At 40.1% G+C, this 25,499-nt stretch overlaps 4 protein-coding genes across 5 annotated transcripts in view; 3 read left to right on the forward strand and 1 right to left on the reverse strand.

The window, feature by feature from the left end:
- The window catches only part of mdn1 (midasin AAA ATPase 1), a 64,986-nt gene extending 60,735 nt beyond the window's left edge, over positions 1-4,251 (forward strand). The window contains exons 97-102 of the mRNA XM_084737492.1: positions 82-256; positions 1,128-1,201; positions 1,323-1,437; positions 1,663-1,729; positions 2,940-3,082; positions 3,167-4,251. Coding sequence (XP_084593618.1) covers positions 82-256; positions 1,128-1,201; positions 1,323-1,437; positions 1,663-1,729; positions 2,940-3,082; positions 3,167-3,352 — 760 coding nt within the window. The 3' untranslated portion in view covers positions 3,353-4,251. The remainder of the gene's footprint in view (positions 1-81; positions 257-1,127; positions 1,202-1,322; positions 1,438-1,662; positions 1,730-2,939; positions 3,083-3,166) is intronic.
- A 3,849-nt stretch (positions 4,252-8,100) lies between these two features.
- Positions 8,101-9,799, forward strand: LOC146313890 (uncharacterized). Its single transcript, XM_084738197.1, has one exon. It carries the CDS (start codon positions 8,101-8,103, stop codon positions 9,301-9,303), a length of 1,203 nt encoding a protein of 400 aa, XP_084594323.1. The 3' UTR covers positions 9,304-9,799.
- Positions 9,800-12,260: 2,461 nt separating this feature from the next.
- On the forward strand, positions 12,261-14,095 carry lyrm2 (LYR motif containing 2). The gene is made up of 3 exons (XM_084737372.1): positions 12,261-12,335; positions 13,147-13,287; positions 13,720-14,095. The coding sequence occupies exons 1-3, from the start codon at positions 12,291-12,293 to the stop codon at positions 13,798-13,800; spliced, it is 267 nt and encodes an 88-aa protein (XP_084593498.1). The 5' UTR covers positions 12,261-12,290; the 3' UTR covers positions 13,801-14,095.
- Positions 14,096-15,734: 1,639 nt separating this feature from the next.
- The window catches only part of ankrd6b (ankyrin repeat domain 6b), a 60,229-nt gene continuing 50,464 nt past the window's right edge, over positions 15,735-25,499 (reverse strand). For both annotated transcript variants that reach the window (XM_084737771.1, XM_084737772.1), the window contains 4 exons: positions 24,514-24,666; positions 22,259-22,372; positions 20,183-20,486; positions 15,735-17,982 (listed from right to left, as the gene is read on the reverse strand). In XM_084737771.1, the coding sequence (XP_084593897.1) occupies positions 17,411-17,982; positions 20,183-20,486; positions 22,259-22,372; positions 24,514-24,666 (1,143 nt within the window). In that variant the 3' untranslated portion in view covers positions 15,735-17,410. The remainder of the gene's footprint in view (positions 17,983-20,182; positions 20,487-22,258; positions 22,373-24,513; positions 24,667-25,499) is intronic.

A 25,499-nucleotide genomic window follows, 5' to 3' on the forward strand; every position in this document is an offset into this window, starting at 1 on the left:
ACTCGCCTCATGTGTTCATTTTAACAAATGGTTAACTTGTTGTTATGTTACTAAACGTGTGCGATGTTCACTTCTCCACAGAGGCGATTACCGCACAGGGAAGCGTCTGAACATGAGGAAGGTGATCCCCTACATCGCCAGTCAGTTCCGTAAGGACAAGATCTGGCTGAGGAGGACCAAACCCAGCAAGAGAGAGTACCAGATCTGTCTGGCTGTGGACGACTCGTCCAGCATGGTGGACAACCACTCCAAACAGGTGAGACAGCCCTGATATGCAGCTTGTATAGCTCTTCCTATGGCACGTACACAGCCAGGAAACCAGGAGATGATCATCCGTCACTGGTAGAAGACTGTGGTTTCCTTTAACTCTTTAACGTAAGAGGACCATACTGATTACATTAAAGGGTAACTTCAGTATTTCTCAACCTGGACCCTATTTTTCCTTTGTTTTTGTGTCTAAGTGACCAAAGGGGGGACAACAATTTTTGAAACTAGTCCAATATTGAGTGAGAACGCTGCAGCTGGCAGCTGCGAAACAGTTTGACAGAGCAACATTTGCCCCCAAAATTATATTGCAAAGTGCGTCCAATAAAAGTGCTTGTTTTTGGCCCTGATGTGTACGACAACAGAGCTTTTTGTTAAAGAGTAAGATCCGTTTTGTTTAACCAGAAACAACAGATTTATCTCTCTCACAGAACTCACCAGACTCCATTTACAAAAACAGTAATTTTATTTTTGTAAAATACACTTAATTCAAACTAGACAGAAACAAAATAAAACTCATCAAAACAGTCTTGGTTTGTCTTTCCACTGTTCCAACAATCACCAACTATGGTTTGGTCAAAATAAACCCTTAATTCTTACAGCTAGAAAATATCAGGAGAGGAAAGAGAAAGAGAATGTTTCCTCATCTACTTCTGTGGATTAATTCATAAAATTACTGTTTCTGTAAATGGAGTTTGGTGGGTGTGGTGAAAGCGATAAATTGTCTGTTTTTGATGAAACAAAAATTATCTTAGTCTACTAAAATGTTAGAAAATTGGTTGAAAAATACCAAAGTTACCCTTTAATTTAAAAGTGGATTTGAATATGTAGAAATAAACCACTTCTGTGTCTGTGTGCTGCAGCTGGCGTTTGAGTCCCTGTCAGTGATCATCAACGCCCTCACTCTGCTGGAGGCTGGACAGGTGTCTGTGTGCAGGTGAGGTTAAACACGCGCGATGTGATGTAGTACAGATAGAAACGAAGAACATGTAGCGCAGGTGAACTTATGGAGCCAAGCTAATGTGACGCTAACGTGTAACGCCTGCTCATGTGTCCAGTTTTGGCGAGCAGGTGCAGCTGCTCCACCCCTTCCAGCAGCAGTTCAACGACGAGTCGGGAGCTCGGATCCTCCGACTCTGTCAGTTCCAACAGAAGAAGACCAGAATAGCACAGGTGGGCATTTTCTTTGTACAGCTGGTTTTATTTGCAGAAACATTTTTGAGTTTAAATTTTGTCACATTTGTAAATATTCCTATTTAATATTTTGTTTCCCTTTTGAATTTGATGATGGAGTGTTCTAATGCTCTACTGACATGGTAGCTTGTGGTGAAACTTACTATGTGTCTGATCCTGTTTAAGTGAATCTCCTCCTCTCTTTCTCTCCCCTCTTCTCTTTAGTTTCTGGAGACCTCGACAAAAATGTTCTTAGCAGCACAACAGCAGAATCCTGGATCTGTAAACTCAGGTAATGATTCATGCTGCATATTTAAGTATCAGAACTGAGAACAGACAGCTCAGTCATCGTGTGCTTTACTAAAGCAGGACTAGACTTTAGTACTTGCAGGTTAATGTGACTGCTTACGAAGTAACTGTGCTTCCTGCTTGACTTGTGAGCCCCTGGGTAAACGGAGTCTGGTCCAGATTGTATCTGATATCCAACAAACAAGTGCTTTAGTGTCGCACCAAGAGACAAGGCAGACCCAGGATCAGAGCCAGCTGCTTCGAGGCAGAAACAAGTCATTGTCAGCGCTAACCCCTGGTGGAGCTAACATTTCCTTTTCATGGAGCCGGGATACAGGCAGCATTATGTGGAGGTTCAGCCAGCACAAGGCCTGTAAACTGTAAACACATCACAAAATCAGCCTGTAATCTACAGCACTGTCTGATTATGGGAAGTTCTGAGAGAGCACTACTGTGACAAATAGTTAAGTGTTATTTGTGGACCAGCAGCTCCAGACTCAATAAACATGTACAAACATTTTGATCCATTGATTAGTTTGATCAAATGTTCCATCTAAACTCATCTCATGTCTTCAAAGTATGTTTAAATATATTTATGCTCAACAAAAATACAACTGCACCACTTTTGCTTTTGCTCCCATTTTTCATGAGTTGAGGTAAAAACTCTAACCTCTGCCTCTGATTGGCTAGTACTCATTACCTCTGTCAGTTGGTTAGGTTAGACATGAGGAGTGATTTTAAGAATATCAGGAAGGATCAGTGTTGATGGTAAATGTATTCAATTGACAATAAAGTCTTCAGTGCTGCTATATTGACAAAGAAAGCTTGTGAAACCGTGCCAGCAGTGCCTACATATACCAGGATGCATTGCACCCTACCTTATAGCTATTACTTGTTGGCCAAAACATGGTGTTAGGTGACAAAAATACTCATCTAGCATTGTCTCTGGCTACTCAGAGGAGGAGACTACTAATCCAAGATGAAACAGCCTGTAGTTCTTCCTTAACACTAATGACATCACTGTGACATCACTGGTGCAGGAAGAAGAACAGATTTTGCAGCAGGAGGACTGCTTCAATTAACTACATTTACCATCAACACTGACTAGATATTCACATGAAAAGGTTCAGATTCTCTCTGTAACTGCATGACTAGCCACATGTTCCCATGTTCTCCTCTACTGTTCCTGTGTGACGTGTGACCTGCGTCCACAGAGACGGCCCAGCTGCTGCTCATCGTGTCTGACGGCCGGGGCTTGTTCCTGGAGGGGAAGGAGCGGGTGATGGCGGCTGTGCGGGCAGCACGCAGCGCAAATGTGTTCGTCATCTTCGTGGTGCTCGACAACCCCAACTCACGGGTAAGTGAGGAAGAACCGCAACCTCTTTTTGTTCTAAATCTCCGGACACAGTGTAATAAGTGGATCCCTGTGTCTGTGCTGCAGGACTCCATCCTGGACATCAAGGTGCCCATATTCAAAGGACCAGGAGAGCTGCCGGAGATCCGCTCCTACATGGAGGAGTTCCCCTTCCCCTTCTACGTCATCCTGCGAGACGTCAACACCTTGCCGGAGACCCTGAGCGACGCGCTCAGACAGTGGTTCGAACTCGTCACGGCAGCTGACCAATGAGAAGCCATCTTTCACAGGAGGGGAGGAGCGGGCGGCAGCCAACTGCACAACACCACCCTACAGCTGCTAGCCTCTCAGCCACAACTCAAAAAAAAAATAGACTCAAAAACAAAAAAGAAAAGACGGATTTGCCGCTGTACATGTGCCTTTATTTTCTTATTTTTACTGTAGATTTTAGTAGAGTTTGATAGCAACCTTCGCTGTTTGTCCTTGTTATCAGGGGATTCTTGGTTTCTTTTGTAATGTAATGACAATTGCTTTAACTTGCACGTCTGAGATGAAATGATAGAAACAAAAATGTGATTCCCTTGCGTGTGAAGCACCTCAGTGAAGAGTCAGTAAATACCTCTGTCCCCGTTGTACTATAGCTCCCCAGTCATGTTTGTGTGGACATTTTAGTCAGTGTTATTCATCTTCAGTGTGAACAGACGTACAGAGCTGACAGAGCGGAGATGCTGGATTGTGTTCCTCACAGTAGCATGTTGGTGCGGTCATGACTGACATTTGAAGGAACTCTATAATGTGCCTTGGCGAGGAGGACGGTGTCGCATCTCACTTCATGCCTGGCCGAGCTGTCGGGGCGGCGGATCGGAGGCGCGGCGCGGCAGCTCTGTCCGGATTTTTGCAGATTCAGCTCTCATGCACTTTGAAGCACAGGGACTGCAGATTCCAGTTTTGATAAAAAGCTCCGGTAGAACCCGTTTTATCTGCTGTGTTCATCGTCCATCCATACAGTGAGACTCCTGCTACATCAGTGAGTCTGTTAGCAGTAGGTGTTGATGAAATGTGCATTGAAATGTTTATGATCACCTCTGTGTTTTGTAACGTGGACTTCTTCATTGCATCCATGTGTTAAAGCAAGACATGAATGATCCTGACAATAAACCGTTTACAAGGTTGCTCTGTCTGTGCTTGTGTACATCAATCAGTATTTCTCTAACTCAGTGTTTCCCAACCCTGGTCCTCAGAGCTCACTGTCCTGCATGTTTTAAATGTTTCCCTGCTCCAACACACCTGATTCAAATGATGAGTTCGTCATCAAGCCTCTGCAGAAGCCTGACAACAACCTGATCATTTGAATCAGGTGTGTCGGAGCAGGGAAACATCTAAAACATGCAGGGCAGTGAGCCCCGGGGACCAGGGTTGGGGAACACTAGTCTAACTTGCACTGATGACCATTGAAAAGAGGCCAGAATGGGGTTATATGATCACTATTTTAAAGTTTTTGTTAAGATTTTAGCTGCAGCTTTCTGAACAAGCTATAGACTTAGACCGTAGTGGTCTAAGAGGAGGACATTATTGACCATATTGATGCTCAGGCTTTCACTCAGCCATCAGTGTTACTCAGATTCTCAAACAAATGTCCACATTTGGCCACTCTAACAACTAATAACTGTTTAATCAGCATTTAGCAGCAGGAAGTTCATGCTTACTGATTAATTATTTCTGATACACATAACTTTAGGAGTTGTGAAAGGTTGTTTGACTTTATAGGTGCATATAGCTTTTTCATCAGCATAGAAACAAATATTAAAGTCTGTACAGATCATGTCAACATAGAATAGAAAAGAGACCAGGGCTGATCCCTGGGGTACACTAAACTTTTTTTTCATAGCAGACATTTAGACACGTAGTTGCAAGAAAGTTCCTTAGCATTTAATTGTCGAATATGTTGCGAATTTAAATACCGAATCATTTTTATCTGCAATATATACTCAGTTAACTTGTGTGCAATGTTATGTAGAAAGCATTCTGAACAAACTGGAGACTTTTGGTAACACAACCAGAGAGGAGGCCTTACAATAGTCAAATCTACAGGGTATAAATACAGTATTACAGTTTCAGCATCACACAAAGATAGAATAGGTTGGATTTTAGCAATATTACTAAATATTACAAAGAAGGATCAATGCTGTCTTGGTAATAGCCTTGACATGACATTGGTACGTCACATGAGAATTAAAAATTTATAAATATTACAACCGGGGTGCCCCTATAGCTCTATTGGTAGAGCCTGTGCCCCATATAGTAAGATATGATTCCTGCTGGTGGTCCATTTCCTGCGTGTCGTGAGCTGCTTTAGGTGTAATTCTGTGTTTGTGTATGAAGACGTTCATATAAGCTGTAGTTTATTTATACCTGATGGTAATGATGGATAATTTTATATTCCACACCTCTGACCAAATCTGACAAAAACAAAAAGCAATTCGGATTAATTTATATTTTGTCTTGTAAAGTTTATAAAAAAAACTTCATAAACATATTTTGGCTTTTATAGAAGATTTTACCTAAGAGTTCATGAGCCCTGACACAATCGGTCAATTCGGTATTATTTTATATTTTATCTGTTTATCAGCTGTAATTTCTGTGTCAGAATAATAAACAATATTAGAAATTTCTTATCATGGGCTGCAAAATTTATCATGGTTCCCTAGATAGAAATAATTTAAAAAAGGATGTCAAGCTTTAAAGAGTCCTAAAAAGTTATTGAATTCTGGTCATTCATAATCCATCAGAAAATGATTATCCTTCTTCTTCTTATCATCATCATCATCATCATCATCATCATCATTATTATTATTATTAGTAGTAGTAGTAGTAGTAGTAGTATCTGAAATGATACAAATTATATTCTGTGTTTTGCCAGATGATAATAAAAAATGATTTTCTTTTATGCAACTCACACCACCATTTACTTACTTTACTTTACTGTATTCTGCAATATATTATAAGACAAATAACTTTCCTGTCTAACTTACTGCAATAGTGGACACATAAAGCTGATGATATGATTTTATTGAATCTCTAAAACCACACAGAGTTACCTGGAGCTGTTTTATATGATTGAACTCTGTACCATAAAGCTGCATGGTAACGATCCTGAAATCTGGCATCTCTGATCAGATGGACCAGAGATCAACCAGGAAGTAAAAATGGAACAATGAAACTATCAGGAGAATATTTTCCACAGCACTTAATGTGGACTGTGGTGGTTCTACCCTTTTTTCTTTACATTTAATAAATAATTTGAAGAGTCTGCTCACTAAAATTGAAATACTAGATGGATGGAATGAAGCCGATCGGGCCACACATAACATCGACCAAATCATCCATCACAGAGAAAATACTAAGCTTTTTTATACTTTAAACTCACTGAACTCCTCCCATCTGGCATGTAGGAAGCCCCCAAAAACAAACTGAAACATGTTTGCAAATACTGTTTGGTTCACTTCAACAACTGAGAAGGATCAACTGTTTCTCCTTCATCTTTCCTCTTCACCTCTCGGCTCTGAAGGCTGAACTGAGTGGCACTTCCGTCCTACGTTACTTTTTTTTTTTATTTCGAGCTGTTTTTTTCTTGACTAATTAAACTGAATTTTAATTTCTGCTTGTGAGCTCATTATTTATATACTGAGGTGTCCAAAATAAGTCTACACAATATTTCAAATGTACTTTTTGATGCTTTGAGCGCCACAAGCCGAGAGCCATAGAGATTATATTATCTCTACGGCAGATACCTCCAAAACTCTGCAACTCACACCAAAACTATTTAGATGGATGAATAGCACTAAAGGCCTGAGTAAAAGGTGGCATCCCCACCCAGGTCATCACCATAAGTCATCGCATCAGTGATCTAGGACATTGGCTATCGTATGAAAACTTCTCCTTGAAGTACCATATAGTTTGTGCTCAGTTTGACAAAGTGATTAAAGCAATTCCCATATCAGTCAAACTGTTAGTTCAAAACATAGATAGGCAGTCATGTGTGAATCTTTTAACTGAGTGAAATTCAAATAAATTGATATGGAATGCTTGAATAATGTACTGTTCCCAATTAATCTCACAGAAACTCTGTCACCCAACCAAATATATCACTTACCCTATCAGCCCTAAAACCAAAGAAATCCATTTTTAAAACTCTCAACAATATTTATTCATCCAATGAAAAGCTAAGAAAGAGATTTAACATTGATCACAATAATTGTTTCTTTTGTTATACTGAAATTGAAACCACAGGTTGTCCACTGTATGACATTCTGGGAGGACTTGCAGGACTTGCTACCATCCAAAATCCCACTACATGTTCCTCTCACAAGAGAAACTATTGTGTTTGGTATTGATCTCAAGGACACTAAAGGTCACTTGATATTAAACAGCCTTACACTACTGGCATTTTTTTTAATCTACACATCTAAATGGAGGAAAATTAAACCCCACTTCTCAGTTACTTAAAGGGACTTTATGGCCAATCATCTGAGTGCCTTAAAATTAATGGAAGGAAAATAATCCAAGTCTCTCCTCAAAACTTATGAAGAACTGAAAGTTTTTTATGACCCCTAGATCGACTTAATGCATTTTTCCTTTTCACAATTTTGTTTTTCTGTTTTTTTAGTTTATTTTTTTACTACTTATTGCTCTGCATTATAATATCAATGTTAAATTACTTTTCTATACCATGCCTTGTATGTTATTCCTCTATAATGTTTTTCTATGCCATGTTGTAATTGTTTTGTTACAAATAAAGTTTTAAAAAATTCAGTCAGCCATCTTTAAAAAAAAAACAAAAAAAAATGGTATCCCATAGCAACAACAAGATCAAAGAACCGTGTTCTGATGATGTCATCAAGTCACTTCTGGAATGTTGTGCTTAAAAGGCTTCTCAGAATCAAACCTGCATCAGACACGATTTTCACTGTCGAGTATTCAGACACGAATTTCATCGTCACAAGTCACAAACACGAGTTACAATGGAAACGACACAAAGTCAGAGAAAGCAGAGGAGGCAGAGGAGAAACAACGCTGAGATCCATCAGCAGACTCATCAAGTCAAGGATTTCGCCACCAGACGCCTTGATTTCTATCTCCATTCCCTGGAGGAGGAAATAAGGTGCGAGCTTAACGACAGCGAGGCAAGGCTGACCAGGGGTCGATCTGAGCAGAGGCTCCACTTGGACATCCACGTGGACTCGCTGACCGCTCTCATCGATCAGCTCCAGGACAAGCAAGAGGACAACAAGAGCAAAGAGCAGATGCAGAGTGAAATATGTAGACTGCAAGCCCTGCTAGACGCGGCTCCAGCCAAACATAACCGCTCTGAACAGGAAGATACTGAGACTCTGAAATTACGTTTCAGGAAAATCTGCTTCATGCTGCGGACAGCTCAGAGCGACCTTGAGCAGAAGACATCCTACACCAAAGAACTTGAAGTCAAGTTGGAGGCTATGACCAAAAAGAACGAGGACCTTCAAAGTGAAGTCGAGGCCATGAAGTTACAGGTCCGTGTTGAGAAACAGCTGCGTGCCGTGGCTGAAACCAACATGGAGACAACAACTCATGGCCTTAAGTTGCAGCTTTTTCAAAAGGACACCGCGGAGTTTGAGGCTCGCACAAAGGCTGAACAGCTGGAGGCCGAACTTGTGTTTGGGCGGGATCAAGCTCATAAGCTGCAAGCAAAGCTGAACAAAATGGAGGAGAGTCTTGCTAAACAGAAGGAGGATGCAAAAAAGACACTGGAACAAGTCAAGGCTTCCCATCAAGCTCAGCTGGAGGAACAAAAAGCAGAGACCAGGAAGATTTCTTCTGCCCTGAAAAAGGCAGAGGATCTGCTGGAGACTCAGCGTCGCAGCTGGCAGCAGAAGGTGGAAGAGACAGAAAAATCAAAGACTTTCTTTGGGGCTCAACTTGAAGAGCAGAAACAAGAAAACAAAACTCTTGCAGATGCTCTGCAGAAGGTTGAGCAGCAGCTGGAAACTCATCATAACGAGTGGCAGAAGGAAAAATCATCCCTCCTTCAGGCCACAGAAGACCTCAGGAAGACTCTCCAGGAAAAGGAGCAGGAGTGGAAGAAGAAAGAGTTCTCCCTGAACTCCCAGCTGACAGCTCTAGAGAGTCAGCTAGCCAAGAAGAAAAAGAAGAAGAAGTGGTACCGTGTACTCATGTGTGGCGTCTGAAGATCATCTACAGCCCACACACAGACTTCCAGCTCAGGGACAGGGACTTACACAAACACAGGTATTTGTGAGTATTAATCAGTTTTAACCCCCAAACAGCACTTTGAAAACAGCTGTTTGAGGGTCAAGACTTTACGTTCGTGCAGCACGGTGGTCAGCACTGCCCCCCTCACAGCAGAAAGATCCTGAATCTTAAACCCACTTGGATCAGGGTCTTTCTGCATGGAGTTCAGATGTTTTCCCCGTGATTACGTGGGTTTCCTCCAGGAGCTCTGGTTTCCCCACGCTAAAAACAAAAAGAAAGAAAATTGCACATACTCACATATATACTCCCAGCCGTCCGTGAAGAGGGGGATCTCTCTTTGAATTGCCTTTCCCGAGGTTTCTTCCCCTGTGTCTTAAGAACTCTTCGTGGGGAGTTTTTCCTCGTCTTCTTGGAGAGCTTGGGCTGGGCGCCTCTTCCTGAGCTGGATCTGCAAGACACATTTAAACACCATCAGCCACATGAATGAACATCACTTTTGTACATCAAAAAATAAATAAAATAAAATAAAATAAAATAATGTCATGTTTCTTGGTCATTTGTTTTTTAGAATTTAAAGTTGCACTGTGTGTCACATTTGATATTAAATGGTTTGTTTGATGAATAAATCAGGGACAAACAGTGATCGGTCAGTTTTGTTGACTAGATCTCAAAGATGCTCATCAGCACATGGTCAGTTACAGTTCTGAACAGTTCTGTACACACATACATGCTAAAAGATCTGCCATAACACCCGAAAAAGGTTGCTTGATTGCAGAAAACAATGGTTTGAACAATGATGGTTTGGTTGTGACATTTCCTAAATTTACACCCTGATTTAAAAAAAATACTACATGTACTTTAAAATGATGGGACCTTACACTGCTTTGGTAGTGACATGAGAATGTGGGACTTTTTTTCACATACAGCCTCATGATTTTAAATAAAATATATGTTGTCGAAATAAGAGTTTATGGTTTGGGAAAGCTTCCTCCCAACTGAAACTACACTACAAATCAGCAAATAAGTCATTCCCAGTAACTCACGGAAGATTTTATTTGGGTCATCAAATACATTAAAGACCATTGAAGAATTAATGCAAATTTAAGATTTATATCTGTAGTAAACCTTTTAAAAAGAATTTCAAATGTGTACATATTGTTTTTTTGATGACAGGAAAAAATGAGAGCCTGTTAATTCTGCTTAAATTCACTTATTTTGTCTGGTTTATATATTAGGCTAAAAGGTCCTATATTGTTACACAACCTAAATGCATTTATTTCTGATTTAAAGAACTTAAATACTTAATATGTTCTCGAGAACACAGGTCAACATAATATAAGACGATCTGGAAATGACAGTAAAACTGGTCACGGCCATTCATTTATGCACATATTAACTTTTACCAAAATGTGTTGATAAGGCCTATTGTGGATTGTTTCTTGATGGTTTATCTTTTTTAAAAAGTGGATCCTAAGGAACAAAGTTTGGGAAACACTGCTATATAAGGGATCCTGCAGGGTTCTGCATCACACTGTCATGATTTATTTCACAATAACGACCTGCTCACTGTACATTATCCTGCTTGATAAATGGTTATTCACAAAAAAAAATGAAAAAATTGACACAAAATATTCATTTCAAAGTGATTTTGGTAATTTAACAGTGACTCTATTTTTCCTGCAGAGTCTATGATTAGAACTGTATCCATAGCAACAGTCTGTTTTTCATAACAACGGTCTGTTAGTCTTAGCAACGGTCTGCTATACAGAAATAACACAGACATTGTGTCCATGTAGTCCACATGTGTCTAGAGATGAAACGGTACAAACATTTCATATTGGAATGAAAGAATTAAAATTCTTTATTTCAAACATGTAAAAAAAATGAAAGAAAAAGAAATAAAACAATAGAAATAAATAAAAACAAACAAACAGAGTTCAATAAACCTATACAGCAAACTCAACAGGCAAATATGGTTCTGCATAGAACCCCAAGTTAGGGTTCTGGGTGGGACCATTACTCCCAAGAAGGGGTCCCCCTATTAGACCCTCTAGTTGGGGCTCTGGGTGAAACCTTTCATGGATGGTTCTTGGTATAACCCTTTATGTCGGGTTATTTGAAGAACTATCCGATAGGTTACCAAGTAGAACCTTTATAAAAGGTTTCACCAGGAGGCAAAAAGAGTTCTCCTATGAGGCCAAGCTGAAGAACCATTTATGGTTCTTGTTAGCACTTTTATTTCTAAGACCTGCTCTTGTTACATTTAAACAATACTGCACTTAATGCATTAACCCAGCGGTCACCCTGAGTGATGAGTGTGACCCCTAGGGTGTCTTCAGTTACTGCGGGAAGCCTCCAAATTTTTGTTTGATCTATTTATTCCAAAAATATATTACTTGAAATTATGTTTGAAAATACACATCATTGTTTTTATGAATGCATACAAATGTTATATCTAAGGCTAAAGAGAGATTTTACAAACACAGATACTGTTGTAACATGCAGCTTACTTTCACATACAGTCAGTCTTGGATCACCTTTTAGTAGTAGTAGTAGTAGTACTAGTAGTAGTAGTAGTATCGTTGTTGTTTTTGGAGGATTATATATAGTGTATACTGAAAAAGTAAATAAATAATAACAAGGGGAAATGGCAAGATTTAAGCCACATTTTTAAAGAATCTGACTATAACATGTTCATAACAAATGCAAATCTATGTACCAATATAATAAACTAGGAAAAGCACAGGAGTAATTCTAAGATCCATTCCTAGAATACCTCATTTATTTACAGCTATGACACGCCAACATGTGCAGTAGAGGCTATGGTCAAGTCTGTGTGTGCGTGCAGTTCTTCTCCGCTCCACCAGGGGGAGACACACCGGTAACACTGGTGACCGGAAAATGCGTCATCACAACATGTGAGGTTCACCGGCCAGGTTGTGTCACAGCCGAGCAGTCAGAGATGGCGGTGACAAGGTTACCGCATGCAGCGCTCTCCTTAAAACAGGTAAGTAACGCTACATATAAAATATTACAAGAGAGTGAGGTGTAGTAAAGTGTAAAAGCTGGACTGTGACTGACTGTAACAGACCCTACTGTGTCTTGCTAACTGTGTTAGCTTGTTAGCTAACGCTCCAGCTGCGCAGTCAGTGCTAACTACAGTCTTAATGTTTACACTTTAGTACATACAGCTGTGTACAGTGAAGGAGGTTAACGCTAACTCACCGTCGTGCGTTCATCCGCTATTTTACTGTAATTTAAATGAGGTAAACGGGGGTCAGCGAGCTGCGTGTGTGTTCAGTTAGAGAATCAAACACTTTGCTGCACTAGACTGACACCTTTACATTTAAACTGTTCTTAATAGACCCTTTTAACGGCAGTCATGTAAATATGAAACAGAGCAGGCTAAACGCAGCTGGTATTAATCATACTAATCAAGGTCTCATTCCATTTAGTGTAGCAAAACCTTTCCAGTGAGCCAACATGCACGCTAGCAGCAGCCTGAGTCTGTTCGACCGAGAACTGAACCTTAATTGTTATCTGGTAAAACCTATGTTTATTCTACTACTTAATGTCAGAATGGTTGATGTTTGAAAAAGTCTTTGTTATGCTGCAGATAAAGTGCTAGTTGTAAATTACATTATCATACCATGCAGTGGATGCACCAAATGTGTGAATATTCTTGTCATCATCTATAGGAGCCATCAGTAATCTCACTGAAACTCAGTACTCTTCTTACAAATTTTTGACCATTCATACAGAACCTTGTTGTGGTTTTGATCTGTCCTTTTGAGTCTGACCTGCTGATTCTGTGTCAGTTTTTGCAGAGACAGAAGATTTTGGGGATTTACAGGAACATGCTGAGGACCATACGGCAGGTCCCAGACGAGGCAGACAGGAAGTACCTCAGAGACTGGGCCAGAGAAGAGTTCAAGAGGAACAAGAACGCCACAGACCAGGTAAAGACATGGTATGACCTTCACCTAGAAGTTTCCTGCCACATCTGTTGGTCAGAGTGAAGAGCTGATGACATACTCAGGAGTGTGATCAGGCTATGCAAAAGTGCTGTAGATGTGTTTAAGATGTTCCTCATCCAAATAGTTCCTTCAGTTGCGAAAGAGGAGTCCCAGGCATTCATCTGTTCCATTAAAAAAAAGTTTCAAGCACATCTCACCATTTCAGCAAATGTACTTTGCTCAGAACTTATCAAGACTATGATATGTGATTGAAAGCTCAGAAAAAGCGAGTAAATGAAGGCTGAGTTACATATATTTTTTTCTCTCAAACCAGATGTATAGTCCTGAAAGGGAATATGTGCATGGACACATTGTATTTTTTCCAGCATCTTCTGCTCTGGCCGTAACTGCTGTTTCATCTTGTTATTTATTCAGGATGCGATCCGTATGATGGTCACACAAGCTAACAACCATTTGGAGGAGCTGCAGAGGACTCTGGCACTGGCTGGGAGTTAAACTTTGTGAGCTGACTTCTGTGGATCTGGACTGATCCGGATTGTCTCTCAATGAAGACCATCGTACGACTGGTGGAGACTAAATAACACTGAATCTTGTCTTTGGATGGACACCTTCCCAATGATGGAATCATTCTGCATATCGTGTTGTGCTGTGGCTCACCACCACACACTGATGAGGATTTTTGCTCTGTCATCATGGAAATTCTTTAACCTGAGGTGAACTGTCCGTATGTAACACTTTTACTGAACATTATATGTGTTGTATATATTAAAGAGGAACAAATGAGACCACAGACACAAGTAGAATGATCATTTTTTAAATACAAAATAAGTTTTCTGGCATCATCATACAGAGTGCATTATTCATATCCACATGTAAAACGAATCAACATGTATGAGCAGACAGTCAATACATCACAGTAATACTGCAACACAACTCTGAGCTTTCTTCATGCAACATGTTCTCACACAGTTCAGCTCTCTGTCAACATTGTCTTTTACAAAGAGACAGGATCGGCAATGTCCTGGCATTCTGGGAGATGAGATGATAGGCAGTCAGCTGTTGAGGATCAGGACATGGATCACTTGGTGTCGACTAGAGCCGCGACCAATGACAGATTTCATTCCTGACTTATTTTTTTGTCCATTAATCATTTGGTCTGCAAAGCTTCAGAAAATAGTGGAAATTATACAAAGTGGAGGAAATGTAGCAAACCTTCACATTGGGTAAGTTGCAATCAGATTTTTGCTTAAAAACAAAACAAAAGATAAATATTTGCTGGTCTGGTTCTGATGGTTTCATGGACTAATTGCTGCAGCTCTAGTGTCGACTCGAGCAGAGATCCTTGCATGGTTTCACCACAAATAGAGAGAATGGACAGATACATACAATGAACAAATGTCAGTGTTTTTTTCTGTCTGCATCACCTCCCACCAACCATTTCAGTGGATTGTAAACAAGTGACTAAGACACTGACTTATTATACAGCTGCTCCTCACTGAGTGCCTCCAGAAAGCTGCATGTGGACGGCAGTGGAAGGACGGACGTGTGAGAGCAAATTAGTCACTCCTGGACAGTTTAGCTTAAAGAAGTTAGGGCAGTTAGAGCTTGTAGTTTCAAATACATGGAGTCTGGAGTGTGCTAGTGGATTTAATTATCTCCTAAAGTCATCCCTTTTTTGCAGTGAAAATACAGTGTCAAATGTGTTTTTTTTTTAAATCATTAATATTTACTAGAAGAAAAAAAGACAGTACATATTAAATGCTGCTTTTGTCTCAAAGTCTCTTAGGGACAGGTCAGCATATCTGTGTTCTTTTTAGGGACACTGCTTACGTGTTTTTTTAAATTAAAGGTCAGTTCACCCCAAAATAAAAAAAATGCTGTCAGTTCACCCCAAAATAAAAAAAAAAAATGCTGCCAGTTCACCCCAAAAAAAAAAAAAAAATGCTGCCAGTTCACCCCCCCCCCCCCCAAAAAAAAAAAATGCTGTCAGTTCACCCCAAAATAAAAAAAATGCTGCCAGTTCACCCCAAAATTAAAAATATATGCTGTTTATCCATGTAATTTTTTTCTGTGTGAGTTGCAGACTTTTGGAGATATCAGCCATAGAGATGTCTGCCTTCTCTCTAATATATGATGCTACTTTCTTTCTAGTAGAAAGACAATAGTTCCAGTAGATTCTACTGCGGAAGGAAAGTAGGTCCCACACAAAACTGCTCACAACTGGATTGTTTTGAGTAACTGGGTCATAATTTCTTGAATATGACACTGGTTTTGAATTTTTCAAATGATTTTTTTGTTACCTTGAACACCACAGACCAACTGCCATTTAGTTCCATTATATTGGACGGAAGACGAACATCTCTGTGGAAATGCAAACACATAAAACAAAAACACAAATGAAGTGTGAGAGTCAACTGAAAAAAAAAGGCAAAAAGTTTTCAATTCCATTTAAAAAATAAATGATCTGTTCATCATTTTCAGCCAGAATAAAGAAAAAATGTTTCCCTTCCTTAATTTCAGTGCCTATTAATTCATGTTATTTAATTCTATTTATTTATCAAATTTCATCAATTTATAAACTAATGATATTTGAACTCTGCAAAAGTATAACATGATTCTCCGGGCACACTCCAGCCTCCATACAAATCAAACCATGCAGTAAAATCAATTATTGATACTCAGAAAAACAAACAAACCTTCACTAGGGTCACATACACATCAGTTCAGTTACATTCTCATAAAGAAGCAGTCGTTTGTTCTGATCCCAGCATGCAAACACCAACACAAAGCTTATTATACTGTAAATCCCTCCATCCACACAGACAGCTGATCAAATAATACCACTGTGCACATCATTTATACCTGATGTTAATCAAAGACTTTCTGCTCACAAATCAATATTTAGATTATTGTTGGCCTTTTAACCTATGTGGATGTGTGTGTACACACTGCACATTGTGTTTGTTGATGTGATGTTGTGTATCTATCCTATAAATGGCACATTAGATCAGTCTGACACCTAGCTTTATATCTACTGGTTTATTTACACACAGTGTACAACAGCTGCCATTTTTACTATAATATTATCAGTCCGGTGCTACCATGGCAACCAGCAGGGGTTTGAATGTGGGACTTTTTTAGGCATCCGTTAAAGGGGTAGTTCAGGTCTTTTGAAGTGTGGTTGTATGAGGTACTTAGCCATAGTCAGTGTATTGCCCACAGTAGATGGTGGTTGAGTACTGGTGGAGGAAGCAACACAATGAGGTGGTGTGGACAAGATCAGCAAAATGTATCCTTGAAAAAAATCTGTATCAGTTGAGGTGTACACTATATTTTGAACATTTTCAGAATTTAACCTTGTTGTCAGACAGCCCTCTTTGACAGGAAACCACCCGTATATGCCTTCTATCCAAAACCAGCCAGACTCCATTTGCAAAATCAGTGATTTAACCTCGTAGAACACAGCAGTTGCTGGTCTACTGTTGCCTCATCTGTTAGTTTGTTTTTGTTATTGGGTGACCTCAGTGTTTTAAAAGGTTAGTTCAGATTCATCAAAGTCGCACAATAACACAACAAACTCAACTGTTTAAGGCAGCAGTAGACCAGCAACTCCTGTGTTCCATGAGCTAAAACTCTTGATTTTTGCCAGTGAAGTTTGGTTGCTTTGGAGATAGTGATGTTTGGCTTATACAACAACGGTTACTCATCAATAAAGGCAATCTGACAGCAAGGTAAAGTGGTAAACCATTTGAAATATAGTGTACACTTCAACTGATACTGATTTGAAGTGTCTAAAATACATTTTGCTGCAGACCGTGTCCACAGCAGTACACTGTTTAACTTCCTACACCAGTACTCCTGCTGCTCCTCCACACTGGAGGTGTGTCAACCGCCATCTACTGTAGGTAACACACTGACTGTGAGTGAGTAGCTCATACAACCACACTTCATATAATCCAAACTGTCCCTTCAAAGCTGTATTGCATTGTATTGTGACTCAGTGGATCCAAACCTCATGTCTTCAGTCCTCTGGCAGCTGTGGTCGTCCACAGGGTCAAATCTAACTTCGCAGGGTTGAGTCTGGTAGTGACACATGAGGTGCATGTCAGCAGTCATCATGTCTGCTGGTCCTCAGCATGCGCAGCTCGTCCTCCAGGTACGTGATCCTCTCGACCAGGGCGGCCCTGTCGGCCTGAGCCCTCTGACTGGCCTGCCAGCGAGCCTCCTCCACCTTCCTCTCGTACCAGCGCTCCATCTGAGTGGACACCGCCTCGAAGAAGTACTGCGTCACCTCCAGAGCGTGCATGTTGTCCTTCTCCTGAGCGAAGGAGGGCTCACTGGGCTGGTTTCCAAACACCTCCAGAGTCCGGACCCCCGCGGCCCCTTTGGACTTAGTCCTGCCCTGGGAGTGCTTCCTGCGGTGCTTCCCTCTGTCCCGCCCCCTCTCCCTGTCTCTTAGTCCAGCCTCAGTCCTGCTGCTGCAGCGCCGCTCTGTGGCTGGAGACAGGCTGCTGGCTCTGTAGGTCCTGCCCCCCGTTGCTCCAATCTCCATGTCCATGTCCTGCAGCTCCTGGTTCTTCACTGAGCGCTCCTTCGGCCGGACCACCTGGACTGAGGACAGCGGGCTCTTGGCTGCTGCAGGAGAGGGGACGTCTGCATTGTGAGCCTTATCACCATCTGTCACATGTTCAAAACAGGTTCAGTCACTACACACACACACACAGCAACTAATATTTTATATTATTCAAACCATCTACTCATTAACAGTGTAATTCAGCACGCTGCAGGCAGACTGAGTCAACATTTCAGTGTTGATTTTTTTTTTGGCTGCAATGTTATTGTAGGGTCAGGACAGAGAACTAGTGCACTTTAATTTATACAATGTTAATCACACATGCTGCCTGTGTCCACTGCACAAGTCATCTTGAATAAATACATTATCCTCAGAGTAAAGCTTAAAGCACTGTTTTCCACTGGCAACTAGAGCTGCTGATTTCAACTTCTTAAATGTGAATATTTTCTGGTTTCTTTACTCCTTTGAGTATCTTTGGACATTTGAGGATGTCAACGTGGGCTTAAAGAAACACTGATCAACATTTTTCACCAATACCTGACATTTTATAGGCAAACAGCTATTCATTGGGAAAATAAACGACTGATTAATCGACTGAAAATAATTGTTAGTTTCAGCCCTACTGGCAACAGATGCAACCTTCCTTCTGTGCGCTGATTTCTTTATTTATGGTTTATTTGATGAGGACAGATACAGATAATTGAAAACAGCTATCTGATGCAAGTATCATAGATGCCAATTTGGTCTCTTCATGAAAAGAAGAGATTGGAACAGTGAGACAGACACAGATGGTAAAATGAATACAACAAAATATCATAAAATGAAGTAAAAACTGAGTATGGTACAGCAAAAAGTAATAAAAGCACACATTTAAAGACAATAAATAAGTACAATTAAAAATGAGACATGAGTACATGTTTGTTGCTTTCTTAAAAGTGGTGAAGTTAGGGTTGTAAGTGATCAGGTAGCGAGTTTCAAGACTGCTACTTTCAGACAGGTTAGTGGGGTGTAGTTCAGCATAAAGACAGTAGTTCCTACTTTAAACAGCTCACAACAAGGTCTGTGGATTATCTTGGGTAACCAGGTCATGATTTCTGGAAAGAGACACTGCTGCTGAGTTTTTAAAATGTATTTTTTGGTGCTTTGAGCACCACAAGAGGAGAGAGGAGGCAAGCTAGTACTACAGCTGGTATCTCCAAAACTCTGCAACTAACAAACTATCTGGAAGGATAAATGGCACTACAGGCTGGGGGAAAATATGTGTTTTTTCATTTTGGGGTGAACTGTCCTTTTAAAACTTAAAATTACTCAACTAACTTAAAAAAAAGTAATGTGGATAGCTTTTAAGAGCTGCAACTAACAATTATTTTCATTTCACTTTCAGATTGATAATCTGTTGATTATTTTCTTGATTAATCAGTTAGTTGTTTAGTCCACAAAATCTCAGAAAATGGTGAAAAATGTTGATCAGTGTTTCCTACTCGCATCTGCGACGCTGAAATCAGAAAGTTTGGACATTTGTTCTAAAAAAAAAAATACTTGGCAACTTGATTCATAGACTAATGACAGCAGCTCTATGTTTTTGGCTTCATGTGAGAACTGATGACAGTGGGAGGAGACACACGGGGGCGCTGTTGCCAGCATCCACAGTGACTGGAACATAGTGCCCAGTTTCTGTGTGTTTGAGAATACAGCCACTAGAAACTTTGACTTTTATCATGGCACTACCCAGTTACATGTAAAATATGGTAATATAACTATGGGTTCTGGCATGTATGGTAGTATTCTTTTGAAATATTTGTATGTATTAGTCTCTAGCATGTGGTGCAGGTACTGTAGTATTGTACTGTATTATAATATTATTTCCAAAGAAAGTCACACCTAAAACATTAATAAGGAATTGCCTTTAAATTTTCCTTTGATAAATTTCAAGCAGATTTTAAAGATTTTAAAGTGATGATAAAGTGACTGCTAACACTGCATCTTAGAAGTAATTACTTGTCAATGACCAACATCTAATAAGATATTCAGAAGTGCTGAGTTTTAATAGGTGAACAATTCTTAGTGAAAATCTAAGGACAAAATAATAACTGTGACTATTCTAATTCTAGCTTTTCTTTCCATTTGTTCCTGTTTTTTTTATTTATCAGCTAGTCATTTCTGAGAGGTAGTTGGTTAATTACTGTCTATTTTAGAGTTCATTCCCACGCTGTCATTTCCAGGGTCAGTGATTCTGACATGAGTTAACTGAACAGCTGGGTGCTCTGAGCATGATTCTATCTACAGATGTGGTTGGTTGGTTACCTGGAGAGCTCTCCACATGAACCACAAAGTAGTGGTTGGCCGACCCCCCCTCGGCCACACTGGGCTCCCCTCGGCCGGCGGAGTCCAGGAGGGCGGGGCTGTTGTGCAGCTCGAGGCCCTGGGAGCTGTCTCCCTGTGCAGAGGGCAGCGTGGTGAGCCTGGCTCCATCGACTTCGTCCAGGCCCTCGGCCACAGACGAGCAGCGCCGCAGCTTGGAGCTGCCAGGCTCTCCCGTGAAGCGGACCTCCATGTTCTGCAGCTTGGACAGACACCAGCTCTTCAGCTCACTGACCAGAGACGCCTGCTTAAAGGGCACAGACAACCACACACAAGAGCTTCTATTACTTTAGAGCACATTTATCAAGAGGATCGACTGATGACAAAAGCTGAGGTCATGAATTTTAGATCACTGATGTTCATCGGAGCCTGAATCAGAAATACTGCTGTCAAGAACAGAAAGTAGAACAGATATATAAGTATAGACAAATTAAAAGAAGAAAGAAGTATGTAAAAATATATACATTCTACTACAATATATAAAAAAGATGATATAACTAATGACAAATATATGCAATAAGATGTGTGCAAAGGTTCAGGGGTCTTATCTACAATATGTAAATATAAAACAGTAATATATGGAAAATATAGGTTGTATAAAAATATGAGAATGAATGTATGTACAAATGTTATGTACAAAGATGTGAATCAAGCTACAATCACATGTAACAGTGTAATAATATTCCATTATCTACAGGTGAGTTATTGATATTTTAATATAGCACATGTGAGTTATTGTATGGCAGGTCTGTAGAAAACTTCTAAGACAGAGGTCTGCAACCTTACAATCAAAAGAGACACTTATGGGCAAAAAAAGAAAAGAAAAAATTTGTCTGGAGCTGCAACTATTAAATTCTCTCTTTTTCCTGAAGACTTTTCTTTCGTTTTCTCTTTTTTTTTTGGATTTGGTTTCCATAGATAGCTTAAGGAGACTCAAGAAGTCTAGCTACTGTCAAAATTTAGACGGAAAGGCACTGAGCCATAGATGCAGGCTATGACGCACATTTCAGCTGACAAAACATTTTGTTGGTGCACAGGCTACATATTTTTACAATTAAAGTCTGTAAGAATCACTGTCTGTAAAAAAGAGTTGAGACAACTCAACATCGCAAGGCAAGGTACTGCAGTAGATTTTTGAAATGAATTTTAAAAAGTTTTGCCAACCTATATTCTTTAATTGAGATAATTTACTTTTCTTCTTTAGATAAACTTGAATCTTTGAACTTTAGAAACTCAAAAACATTTTTTAAAAAAACATAACAGTGACTGTGAGCTGTGAACCTGATTTGTCATTATTTTGGTGCCTGGAAATTGAATGGTTTTATTTGAAAATATTATAATTTTAACCATCGTTCATTTTCTCTTTGATGAATTTACTGAATGATTTTTTTAAGTACAACTATAATGAGAAAAAAAGTTAAGTATCTCTACAAAACATTTGTAGTTGGTAAAACCTGTTAAAAATCTAAGAATTTGAGTTGGGCTGAAAACTCAAAAATCTAATGCAGTATGTTGCCTTGAAAGTTTGAGGTTTTACAATGTAGACCTACAACAATGATAAATGAAAATTAAAATGTTAAGATAAAAAAACTGTCACTCATTTCAAATAATTGTTTGCCAAAGCCACAGGGAGCCACTGAAGAGCAGCTAAAGAGCTGCATGCAGCTCTGGAGCCTCAGGTTGCAGACCCCCGTTCTGAGAAATAGTCCTTACCATTTCAACAAATTTATAAAAGCAATAAGTCATATTTAGAACAGCTTCAAGATTTTGACACTAAAGGCTCTACTTTCAGACAGCGCATTTTTTATTCACTTGATTTTTTTTTACTTCTCTTATTAGGTGTGTTAAAAAACACAGTAAGTATAGATCTCAAACCAAATTTTAAATTCAGGACAACAAATGTAGAAGTAAACAACTTTTCCACAGTAGTGTACACAGTGTGGTCTGTGTTGACAGAGCTGTGGGTTAGGGGCGACTTCAGTGCGTCTCCAGGTGAGCTGTGTCAGCTGTTAGTGTTACCTGTCTCTTCTCTGCCTCCAGTCTCTCCTGCAGGGCGCGCTGCTCGATCCTCTGCAGACACTCGCTCCTCTCTGCTGACACCCTCTCCACCGTCATCTTATCCAGAGCTCGGATCTGACGGGAGAAACACGACAGATCAGGAGTGCAGACAGAAACACAACAGCAGGGAGGGAAGCTCCGCTCGGTTCACTTCTACAACTTTTCTAGCCATGTTGCATTTTTGTCATTCAGCTGTTGTAGATAACAGTGTTTTTCCAACTCTCTGCAACGGTGTGTTTGTCTCTTTCTTGTTTCAACACGACAGTGTCCCCGTGCACAGAACCAGCTCCATAAACAAACGTTTTTTCCGGTTTGCTGTGGTAGAACTTAACCTCAGCCCCAGCCAACACCTTTGCGATGAACTGGAACAGTCTGTAAGTTAGACCTTATCAACCAGCATCAGTGTTGGGAACAAATCCCTGCAGCTTCTCTGCAGAGGCTGTTCTAGCAGCACAATGATGCTCACGGTTTTATAATGTTCAACTACATGTGTGGAATGTTCGATGACATCTGTTCCATTTCGTTGCACGGTAACGACGCCCTTGTTCCAGCTCACGCTGTTTTGTCAGTCGGCTGTAGAGTAAACATCTTTTTGTCTGGCAGTCGAACTTCCCATGTCCTTCTCTGGTGTTTATCTTCAGCCCTGCACAGCTGCTGCTGCTTCTGTTGTTCTCAGCGTGTTGATTATACATTCCTGCCTATATGCACTGTTGTATTTTCTCAGGCAGCAGTGATGCTCGGTACATGCACCAACGACTGCGTGTTATCTGATAGAAGCTTTTATCTGAAGCATCTCACAGACAGTCCATGTATTATGCACAGAGTGGCTCCAGAGAGAAGCAGTGTTACAGTACTGCACTGTCCCTCACAGGGAACAGAAAGCCAGACCTCTGCTGTGGATCTGTTCAGCTGCTGTGCACAGAGCCATCATAAAAGCTGAAAACGTCACGTCGAGGAGTAGTCTATCCATTATTGGTTAACACATACACGTCTGTACTTCAGTCAAGGTCTAACACAGACAGAAACAAGATAAATGAGCCTGTTATCATGAGAAAACAATTAATGTGCTCTTGTGATCTACATATATAAATATACATGGGCTTTTGTGCCTTTAATGGAGAGACTGAAGTGAGAACAGACGGAGGGAGACAGTGGGGGAACGCTATGCAGCAAAGGGATGCAAGAGGGATTTGAACCCATGGCCACTGCAGAGTCCTGGTGCGTGCTCTACCACCTGATCTACCAGGGCACTCCATTAACTCATGATCTTGATACAAAGGAATAAAGAAAATGCAAGCACAGCCATTCTGTGCTTTTATAATTCTTCCTCTCTACACCTGCACTTTCACCCTCAGGGAGAAGCTGTGGGTAAGAGCGATCTCAAATGTGCACAGTAAGTCATTCTTGCTAAAAGCAATTTGAATACTTCTGATTTCACAAACTTCCCCTCTTTAATTCTATACTGTATTTATATTTGTTTTAAATCATGTTTTAAGATGCTGTTGTGTCGCTGCTGCTTTTTGCCACGTCCTGTTTTTTAACACTGTGTGATGAAGCCAAAGGCACTTTTCTACAATGTGGACAATATAGTTCCCAAATAACTCATAACCTAATTAAGTTCAGAAGTGATTTTCATGAAATAACTTTGGATTTTTCACTGGCAAAACAAGATATTTAAAGACCTCAACCTTGGACTTTTGATTGACATTTTTCACTATTTTCTGACAGTTTATAAATTTTGAAACTCTAGATTAAACATGACAATTAACTAGTCTTTGTTGTTAATCAATAATATTAATAAATAAAACAGTTTTTTACTGGGGAAAGTAAAAATTGACAAGTAGATTTCTGACCCACATACCCAACCAGGCTTGTCGAAAAAAACCCACAAACTTACTTAAAGTACAAGCAAACTTGATGTTATGGGATAAAAAGTGTTAAATGACTACAGTGCAGTAAATGTTGCATTACTTCCTCATTTGATTCTTTGTTACTTGAGCTATTTGCAGGGTGTTACAGGTATTTCTAGACACACAAAAAGACGCAAGTGAGGAAAATGATGAAATGAAGGGAATTAGATTCTGTTTCAATTTGACCCCTGACCTCTCTGGATGACACCAACTAAAACTCTGTTTGTATGTGAGCAGCTGAAACCAAAACAAACAAAAAATAAAAAGTCAGCCTCTCTGCAGTGTTGAACGTGTGCTGTCTGTTACCTGGTGTTTGTTCTTGCGGTCCAGCTGGCCCATCTTGCTGTTCATCAGGTCTTGGACGGTGTGGATCTCGGTCTTCATCTCCTCCTTGGTGGCCTCCAGCTGGTTCTCCAGTTTATTGATGAGAGGTTCACAGCGGCAGCCATTCAGAGGAGCCTGCAACACCGCACCCGCAAACATCAACACAACAGCAAAGACACAGCAGACAGGTCCAACAGAATCACAGCTGCAACTTTATCCATGGATTTACTCTTTACACAGTCTGTTTGTTTGCATCTGGCTAAACATGAGGCTTTGGGCAGGTAAAAGAGACAACATCCATTAGTACCTTAGCTACATGCAACATGAATTGCATAAGAGGAGGGAATGGAAATATATACAAACAGCCTCTGAAGCTGATTTATCATTTCAGTAAGCAGCAGGTATATATAATCTAAATCTCTCCAGTGCAGCTGCTCAGTGATGGAGTCCTCTTTAAATGAGCATATACATGAGGACTTGACATGAAGTTTACAGAACGTATAACCAAAGTACACACATTCTTTACTCCAGCAAAATTACACTGTGTTGAGTGCTGAGTCAATTTCTTTACTCAAGTAAAAGTGAAAAAGTTCAGGCTGTGAAATGCACTCAGAGTATAAAAGTAAAAAGTCATCCTCTGAAGGACATTTCTGCTGACCGTTTCTGTACGAAGCTAATGAACCTCAACTTTTCTCCGTGGCCGAGTCTCTCTCTCTGTCTGTTTCGTCTACTTACGCCCTGTTACGCCGTTTATCTTGATTTCATCTTGTTATGACCTGTTCCTTTTATATTAAGGTAACAAGCCTGTTTTGAAAATGTAAGTAGAAAGTACAGATATTTGTGTTCTCTGTATTATTTATATCACTGCTCAGTCACGTGCAGAGATGAGAAGTAACTAAGTGCATAAAATACTTAGTTACTGTAGATTTTTCACGTATCTGTACTTCACTTGATTTACTTACATTTGG

Source organism: Lutjanus erythropterus, chromosome 15, assembly GCF_056507025.1.
Source record: "Lutjanus erythropterus isolate fLutEry1 chromosome 15, fLutEry1.hap2, whole genome shotgun sequence".
In the NCBI taxonomy this organism is placed as follows: Eukaryota; Metazoa; Chordata; class Actinopteri; order Lutjaniformes; family Lutjanidae; genus Lutjanus; species Lutjanus erythropterus.